This window comes from Sinocyclocheilus grahami, unplaced genomic scaffold (assembly GCF_001515645.1).
Source record: "Sinocyclocheilus grahami isolate Dianchi unplaced genomic scaffold, SAMN03320097.WGS_v1.1 scaffold668.1, whole genome shotgun sequence".
NCBI classification, from domain to species: domain Eukaryota; kingdom Metazoa; phylum Chordata; class Actinopteri; order Cypriniformes; family Cyprinidae; genus Sinocyclocheilus; species Sinocyclocheilus grahami.
The window spans coordinates 289,360-298,981 of NW_015505847.1; the positions used below are offsets into that span (position 1 = coordinate 289,360).

Here is a 9,622-nt window from a genome sequence, read left to right on the forward strand (position 1 = left end):
TTCACTGAATTTTATATAATCAATGAACTCTGAAAAAGTTATCAGTCAATGTTTAACATTCTATTAATTGTCAAAATGAATTCACTGCAGCACTTTTGTCATACTTAAATCGAGCTCTTTACAAAGGAAAATAATGCAAGAATGTAAAATGAGTTATTTCATGCATTTAAATATGGTTTCATTTTCTTTTCATTTTCGTACTTTACAAATTAAGGAAAAATTAGCGCATATTTTCTAGTACATTTAACTGCACTGTGCTCACATTTGGCATACTTGTGCATTAAATAATAAATAAAAAAATTACATAGCCTATCATCTTGCGCCCTATTGTGATCTCGAATTGCAGAATATTTCAGTAGGCTGCATGCATTTGAAAGACGTTCTTAAATGTAATGCACATACATGCATGCACAGTTTTGCAGTTTTAATCGCCATTTTGGTAATTTTGTGACTTAACTGACGATGTATGCTCGCAGTTTGTAGTCCGTTTTATTTATGAAGTGAGCGTGCGCCTCATATTCGCTTACAGTCGAAGAGCGTGCGCCATGTGACTGTGATGCCGTGTCCCGACCGGAGCGACGAGACAAAAACAATAAAACCCATTATAAACGAGGCATTTGTTGCATTCAGTGGGGACATAATTACAGATTATAATGACTTATACTGTCTTTTTATGCGTTGCATCGCACCGCGTAAACATAAAACCATGTCTGCATTTGTGATCGGAGAAATGACAAACAACAAGCGCTACTCTACACTGCTCAAAACTCACGTTTGAATCATCAGTGGCAAATCCTTTAAATATGAAAACTTAATTACAGTCTGTGAGTCAGAACAGCCGGCATTGTAGTCTACTCTCACAGGATCAGGAAACAGTCCTCCATTAAATGCGCTGCACACATCTGAATATTTGGGTTGAAGTGTTCTGGAACAGTGTTGTAAATACAACTTAACCACTGATTTCTAGTCGTGTCCTCTTTTGGAAGGCCAAACAAAGTAGTTTCGCTTTTACAACGAAACACACAGGGGCGTGTTAGAATGAGCCGTTTTAGGTAGGCGTGGTTGACTCTTAACTTTTATAAAGAATATCTCTTTGGATTTGAGACTTTAGTCTTTGCAATTTTACAGATCTTCTTTATGCACCAAGAGCTTGTAACACTCCAAAGAGAAAGGAAAAATTGAAATCACATCATATATCCCTTTAAATAAAAATGCTGCATTAATTATTTTTAATAACTAAGCTTTTGATTATTTCTAACGTTTTATTAAAGAATATTTTCACAGAATGATTTTGGCAAAATGGTGCACCCCTATGTGTGGCGCCCCTATGCACTGCATATACTGCATACCCTGTTTTTGCGCCACTGTGTTCTAGAACAGTTCAACCCAAATATTCAGATGTGTGCAGCACATTTTATGGAGGACTGTTTCCTGATCCTGGGAGAGTAGACTACAATGCCAGATGTTCTAACTCACAGTCTTTAAGTACGTTATATTTAAAGAATTTGCCACTGATGATTCAAATGCGAGTTTTGAGCAGTGTAGGGTAGCATTTGTTGTTTGTCATTTCTCTGATCACAAATGCAGACATGGTTTTATGTTTTCGCGGCACGATGCAACGCAATGCGTATAAAGACAGTATAAGTCATTATAATCCATAATTATGTCCCCACTGGATGCAACGAATGCCTAGTTTATAATGGGTTTTGTTGATTTTTTGTCTCGTGGATTTTTGGTCCCCCCTAAAGTCCCGGGACACGGCATCACAGTATGGTAAGTAAGGGGCATAACATTTATGTCACACGCTTGAGGTATTCGGCCAATCACAATGCACTGGATAGCTGGCCAATCAGAGCACACCTTGCTTTTCAGAACGATGAGCTTTGTAAAAATCGACGCGTTTCAGAAAGGTGGGGCATAGAGGAGCAACAATAATGTACAGTATGTGGAAAATAATGTGGTTTTTGAACCTTAAACAGCATAAACACATTTCATTACACCAAATACACAAAATAATGTTATTTTTAGCAACATCATATGACCCCCTTTAAGGTAGGAAGACACTGCATTGTTGCAGCATCGTTCCCCTCAGAGAGAGTCTGTGAGATGAGGAATCGCATCAGCATATCCAAGCTGAGGCATTTGATATTTCTGAATGCCAATCTGCGCTATAAAGTGTCTTAATTTTAAGACTTTTGCCTTTATTTATTTGATTTGTTTGCTGTGGTTCTGCGTTCAATTGTTTAATTAAAGTTTTATTAAAATGTTAAATAATAGTAACTGTTTTTTTTTGTTTTTTTTTTAAATGCATAAAAATAAGGCTTTTATAAAAACACGGAATAAAAAGTTGCTTACCAACACACAAACCATTCACAATTGCTTAATTGGTCTAAAATAGAAGGCTCAGAGTGATACTAAATGAAGAGCCATTTGGGAGCCGTAAGAGCCAGCTTTTCTAAGGGAGCCGAGCCAAAAGAGTAGAATCTTTGAAAAGAGCCGGACTTACCATCACTAATTTGTGAGAGGAATAGATGCGATCCCTGTCTCCGTCTGCTGCAAAGCTCATCCTGTGTGCTACAGTCTGTGTGCAAATTCAAAAGAATGCCGCCAGAAGAAACTTTACATCAGCCTTGGTTGTGAAATGCTATTGGCTCTTGTGTGTCTTGTGACGAGTATCTTTTTGAATGAGATGTGAGTGCGTTAATAGAGCGGGATCATTTTCAGCGATAAAACCTTATGTTTTACTCTCTTCTTCGCATAAAGACATCGTATGGCTTCAGAAGACTTGGAATGCAACACGTTCTTGATTGTAATGCTTTTATACTGCTTGTTCATGGTCAGTTTTTGCAATAAATAACTGTGACTGCACTTATATTTGCCTGTTACGTGATTTATATTGTTCAGAAGTGGGTTAGGGGTGGGGTTAGGTGCTCCAATGAAAGTATACATTTATATAAAATGATTTCTATTTTTTACAAATGCATGCAAAACATTAAAGGGCACCTATTATGCCCCTTTTTACAAGATGTAATATTGGTCTTGGGCAGGGGTGGCGAACGTCGGTCCTGGAGAGCCGCAGCCCTGCAGAGGTTTGCTTCAACCCTAATCAAACACACCTGAACAAGCTAATCAAGGTCTGAACAGTTACTAGGAAGCTACAGGCAGGTGAGTTTTAATTAGGGTTGGAGCTGAACTCTGCAGGGCTGCGCCTCTCCAGGACCGGAGTTCGCCACTCCTGGTCTTGGGTGTCCCCAGAATGTGTCTGTGAAGTTTCAGCCCAAAATACCCATCAGATCATTTATTATAACAGCTGGAAAATGTCATTTTTGGGGTGTGTCTTAAAAAGAGCTGTTTGGAGTGTCACTTTAAATGCAAATGAGCTGCATATTCCTGTCTGTCTCCAGAAGAGGGCATCGTGTATACGTCTCTCTGCATTGCATATCTACAACAATAAACACAGCCGGTAGAAGCAACATGACTGAGAGCGAGAAAACTGGTGTTCAACTGCAAAGCCAAATGCACTGAAAGTGGGACAAAACAGCGCTATGTTACCATAGGCCAGGGGTGGCGAACGTCGGTCCTGGAGAGCCGCAGCCCTGCAGAGGTTTGCTTCAACCCTAATCAAACACACCCGCACAAGCTAATCAAGGTCTGAACAGTTACTAGGAAGCTACAGGCAGGTGAGTTTTAATTAGGGTTGGAGCTGAACTCTGCAGGGCTGCGGCTCTCCAGGACCGGAGTTCGCCACCCCTGCCATAGGCGGAAATCCTGGGGGGGACGGGACCCCCGACCCCCCCCCCATCTGAGGGTTGTCCCCCCTAAAATTATGATTAAAAACCACGCTGTGTATTGTAAATAACAATGTTTAATACTTTAAATAATTATGTAAGTAGTAAAACAAAACAAACGGGGCAAAAATGCATTTTAAGTTTAGAAACATTTTGAGTCTTGCCTCACAGTGCTTTGGTCCAAATGCATGCTTTCCTCTTTTACATCACCTAGGCTACACACGCACAAGTCCGGTGGGAGAGAAGTCAATAGTTGTGGAACTCCAGTAAGTAAGGCTGTCAAGGCTATTTTATTCACTTAAACGTAGGATGAAATGATTATTTTCTCTTTAATACATGATGCCAATGTTTTTTTCGATGAGTCCGCTATGTTAGCAACAATAATGTTACCTGCTTGACAGAAAGGGCTGCCAGGTTTTCACAACAAAACCCGCCCAATTGCTACTCAAAACTAGCCCAAACCAACCGCGTTTCGAGGGGGTCCCCTGGTAAAAATCGCGTTCCGGGGACTAAAAACACACGTTATTGGAGTCGCTTCAACCTGTGGACATGAAAAACAACCCGTGGCAACAGTGATAAAGTAGCCCAATCCTCCCAAGTTGGGAGTGAGAATGTGTTGATATTTTCAGTGCCAATTAATTAATACATTCTAACCTCTCTTATTCAATCAATGAACACTGTGTGCACATGTAAGTGTCTCAAATTCAGAAACCTTAAAAACATGAGAGCATCACATTTGCACAATGTTTGCATTCAGAGCCTTCAGCCTCTAAGTGAAACCAGGGTTATATAAAATGGGAGGGATTTTTACAAGGCCAGCAGGTTGTAAGCGTACAAAAGTATACAGGCAAACAAACCAAAACAGCAACAAGCATTAGCTCATGCCTATTTGAGCATTCTTTAAATTGCTAATTTTTTCCCCCATTGCTCCAGTGGTTTTCCACTCACTTTCTCATTATTTTCAAAAATATATTTTGCCAATTTGGAACATGAACATCTGCAATCAGCATTTAATTTTCAGTTCAGAAGGCAAGAAAACAATGCTATATTAAAATATACAAAGTGGTGGAATCTCTGGAAGAGTGTTCTGTATGATTTTACACACTCAGGATGTTAATGCACTGTTTGACTGTTGTGAATTCTGTTTGAAAAATCATAACACAAGCCTGGGTATTTATAAGAATACTAGGATAAACTGGGCATAGTAACAATCTGATTCACTGATGAATCATTACCAAATTATTTCACAACCAATGAATCCCAATAATGTGCATTTGGATAAACCAATATAAAGTACATTCTGTTTAAAACTAAATGAAGCCATGTCAAACAGGTTAATGTGAAAGATACATGGACACAATATAGTCACACTTCAACAATTGTTATGGAGTCTCTTGACATGATATTGGTGTATGGGGGATGGGTGGGATCAGATGTTTTAGGTTTATGAAGACAACATTTACCTTAATCCCTGGGAGTCCAGGCAGCCCTGGAAGTCCTGGCTCACCCTATGTAGGAAAAGTGCAACAAATTACAGCCAAACCAAGCCACCACTTCTGGCGATGAGCCTGGAAACGGCTATTTTATTCACTTAAACGTAGGATGAAATGATTATTTTCTCTTTAATACATGATGCCAATGTTTTTTTCGATGAGTCCGCTATGTTAGCAACAATAATGTTACCTGCTTGACAGAAAGGGCTGCCAGGTTTTCACAACAAAACCCGCCCAATTGCTACTCAAAACTAGCCCAAACCAACCGCGTTTCGAGGGGGTCCCCTGGTAAAAATCGCGTTCCGGGGACTAAAAACACACGTTATTGGAGTCGCTTCAACCTGTGGACATGAAAAACAACCCGTGGCAACAGTGATAAAGTAGCCCAATCCTCCCAAGTTGGGAGTGAGAATGTGTTGATATTTTCAGTGCCAATTAATTAATACATTCTAACCTCTCTTATTCAATCAATGAACACTGTGTGCACATGTAAGTGTCTCAAATTCAGAAACCTTAAAAACATGAGAGCATCACATTTGCACAATGTTTGCATTCAGAGCCTTCAGCCTCTAAGTGAAACCAGGGTTATATAAAATGGGAGGGATTTTTACAAGGCCAGCAGGTTGTAAGCGTACAAAAGTATACAGGCAAACAAACCAAAACAGCAACAAGCATTAGCTCATGCCTATTTGAGCATTCTTTAAATTGCTAATTTTTTCCCCCATTGCTCCAGTGGTTTTCCACTCACTTTCTCATTATTTTCAAAAATATATTTTGCCAATTTGGAACATGAACATCTGCAATCAGCATTTAATTTTCAGTTCAGAAGGCAAGAAAACAATGCTATATTAAAATATACAAAGTGGTGGAATCTCTGGAAGAGTGTTCTGTATGATTTTACACACTCAGGATGTTAATGCACTGTTTGACTGTTGTGAATTCTGTTTGAAAAATCATAACACAAGCCTGGGTATTTATAAGAATACTAGGATAAACTGGGCATAGTAACAATCTGATTCACTGATGAATCATTACCAAATTATTTCACAACCAATGAATCCCAATAATGTGCATTTGGATAAACCAATATAAAGTACATTCTGTTTAAAACTAAATGAAGCCATGTCAAACAGGTTAATGTGAAAGATACATGGACACAATATAGTCACACTTCAACAATTGTTATGGAGTCTCTTGACATGATATTGGTGTATGGGGGATGGGTGGGATCAGATGTTTTAGGTTTATGAAGACAACATTTACCTTAATCCCTGGGAGTCCAGGCAGCCCTGGAAGTCCTGGCTCACCCTATGTAGGAAAAGTGCAACAAATTACAGCCAAACCAAGCCACCACTTCTGGCGATGAGCCTGGAAACCCAGCACAACCACAATTGGTTTCCTCTAAACCCACAGTATCAAAAGATTGGCCCTGGTTCACCTACTAAAGTGAAAACCATCAAGATTCTAGTTAAAGCGAAGACACACTGGCTATCTATTGGTGTTGTTGTTGGATCATTTCCATCAGACTTTTCAAATTAATGGTACTGTCACACACAATGCATATAGAGGCCTACTAAAATTGAAAGGGCTGTATAATTATATCTGAAGGTTCAGCTTATCTCTCATGCTAAAAGATAATATGGATAATATGGATCCCATTAGACTATAAAATATATTATTATATTACTGCATAATATAAGTATATTAGTACACCATGAGAGGTAGAAAAGTTTAATTTTCAGAAGCATTAACATAATACATCAAGTTAGTCGTACATACTCTGCCGAAATAAATACCCATGTAAAAAGTGAGTAGGACTAGTTCTCAAATGGTGAGGTTAAATAGATCCCAGACTGCAGTTTGAGGATTGTATGTTTTCACAGGACTTCCTTTAAGTGCTGTAAATATGATGAACATTTCTGTAAAGCCCCGTTCACACCAAGAACGATAACTATAAACAGGGATTGCGGAACAAACCAAAAAGAGGGGGGGCCGGGGGGGTTGTAGAACAAATTTTTATATTAACAATACTAATGGTATTAGTTAGATGCCACATATATTAGCCTATGTATTTTTAAGCTATGATTTTCCCACAATTCTGAAAACAAAACAGACAACCAAAGAAAATATGTAATTTACTTGAGTTTCTAACAAAATGTTTTATTAGTGTTATAAATTAGTTTAATATGATTAAAATATTAATTTAAACAAATTAGCCTAATTATGTAAAAAAAATCATTTGAAATAAATAAATTAATTAATTAAGACTTGTTTCGTTTTGAATCTCTTGAATGAATGATTCAGACATTAAAGGGGTCATGAATCATAAATATGATGCGATTTCAAGTTTTCCTTTCTCTTTGGAATGTTACAAGCTGTTCGTGAATAGATAAGATCCCTAAAGTTGCAAAGATTAAAGTCTCAAACCCAGAAGAGATATTCTTTATAAAAGTTATGACTCGTCCATGCCCTCCTAAAATGCCTTGTTTAAACACGTCCCCACATGTCTACATCACTGTGTGGGAAGATTTGCATAACACCGCCCAAATGTTTACGCAAAGAAAGAAGGCGTAACTTTGATTCTCACTGTAGTATTGTTGTTGCCGCCACCATGCCGTGGAGACGCTGTGTGTTTCATTGTGAAAGTGAAACTACTTTGTTTGGCCTTCCAAAAGAGGACACAACAAGAAATCAGTGGTTAAGTTGTAGTTACAACACTGTTCCAGAACAGTTCAACCCAGATATTCAGATGTGTGCAGCGCATTTTACAGAGGACTGTTTCCTGAAGCTGGGTGAGTAGCCTACAATGTTCTGACTCACAGCCTGTGAGTATGTTTTCATATTTAAAGAATTTGCCACTAATGATTCAAACGCGAGTTTTGAGCAATGTAGAGTAGCGCTTGTTGTTTGTCGTTTCTCCGATCACAAATGCAGACATGGTTTTATGTTTACGCCGCGCGATATGCAACGCAATGCGTAAAAAGACAGTACAAGTCATTACAATCAGTAATTATGTCCCCACTGGATGCAACAAATGCCTCATTTATAATGGGTTTATTTGTTTTTGTCTCATCGCACCGAGACACGGCATCACAATATGGTAAGGGGTGTAACATTTCCGTCACATGCTTGAGGTATTCGGCCAATCACAACGCACTGGATAGCTGGCCAATCAGAGCACACCTCGCTTTTCAGAACAAAGAGCTTTGTAAAAATCGATGTGTTAATATTTTTATGTTTTGTAGATTAAGTTATAAATAATTTACAAGTGATTAGATGATGATTAACTAATCATTTACAAAACATGACTATACATTCACAAATGATTATTAAGTAATATGCTACCGATTTACAAATCTCGAAAGTTATCTTAAAAAATAGCATCATGAAATAATCAAACAGATCCTTAGTAAAAGGTTAATACACTGAAAAAATATATATACTAATTTTTTTTAAGGTAAGTGGTTGCCAACTGTATATTTTAGCTACATTTAAATAAAAAAATGTTGAAAGTTAGTCAACTAAATTTGTTTATTTAAATGTAGCTAAAATAAATTGATTGCAACCACTTATCTTTAAACAAATTTTGTAAATTCAACGAATCATTGTTTTCAGTATAGTTACTAGTTAGGTTACTAGTTAATATATTATTAATCACTTATACATCATTGAAATGTCAACATTGAACTATTATCTCACAGCGTTAAAAATACTCCATGTGTGTCAGAAAAGATATCTGTCTACACCCTCACCAGTCAGCTCTTACATTGCAGTACACACTACAAAGTATTCAAAACCTGTTGTGTAAACACATTAATAAACCATTTACAAAGCTTTCTGCATCCCCTATTCTAAAGTGTAAACTACTCATCAGTTGTAAATGTTTTACAAACCTGCCGGTTACAGGTTGTGTGTGTGTACACACTGGGGTGAAAGATCTATGAATGATGAGTAAAACATTTACAACTGATGAGTAGTTTTCACTTTAGAATAGGGGATGCAGAAAGCTTTGTAAATGATTTATTAATGTGTTTACACATGTAGCGTCTGGACCAATCCAACACACTATATATTCTCTTTTTATATGACAAATACTCTGTAACCTCAGTTAACAAGCCATATGAGGACCCATGAACCCTTCCCCCCGGAATGCGTAACACCCCAGGAAGTCGAACAGGCCTCTTTGTTGCATGGCAACCAACGCTGATATCACTGGGTTTATTGGCCAAAAGTATGTAAAGCAGGGAAAATCCCTGCATGTCCCAAGGAAAAGCAGAGTAGAAATGGACTGTGTTCTAGTTAATTCATAGAAAAACCGTTATTTGAATGAACACACATATT

The 9,622-nt window shown here is 37.9% G+C and overlaps 1 protein-coding gene across 1 annotated transcript in view; it reads right to left on the minus strand.

Annotated features, from left to right (window-relative positions):
* The window catches only part of LOC107558967 (collagen alpha-1(XXV) chain), a 268,638-nt gene that overhangs the window by 68,188 nt on the left and 190,828 nt on the right, over positions 1-9,622 (minus strand). Inside the window, exon 12 of the mRNA XM_016242681.1 lies at positions 6,545-6,589. Coding sequence (XP_016098167.1) covers positions 6,545-6,589 — 45 coding nt within the window. The remainder of the gene's footprint in view (positions 1-6,544; positions 6,590-9,622) is intronic.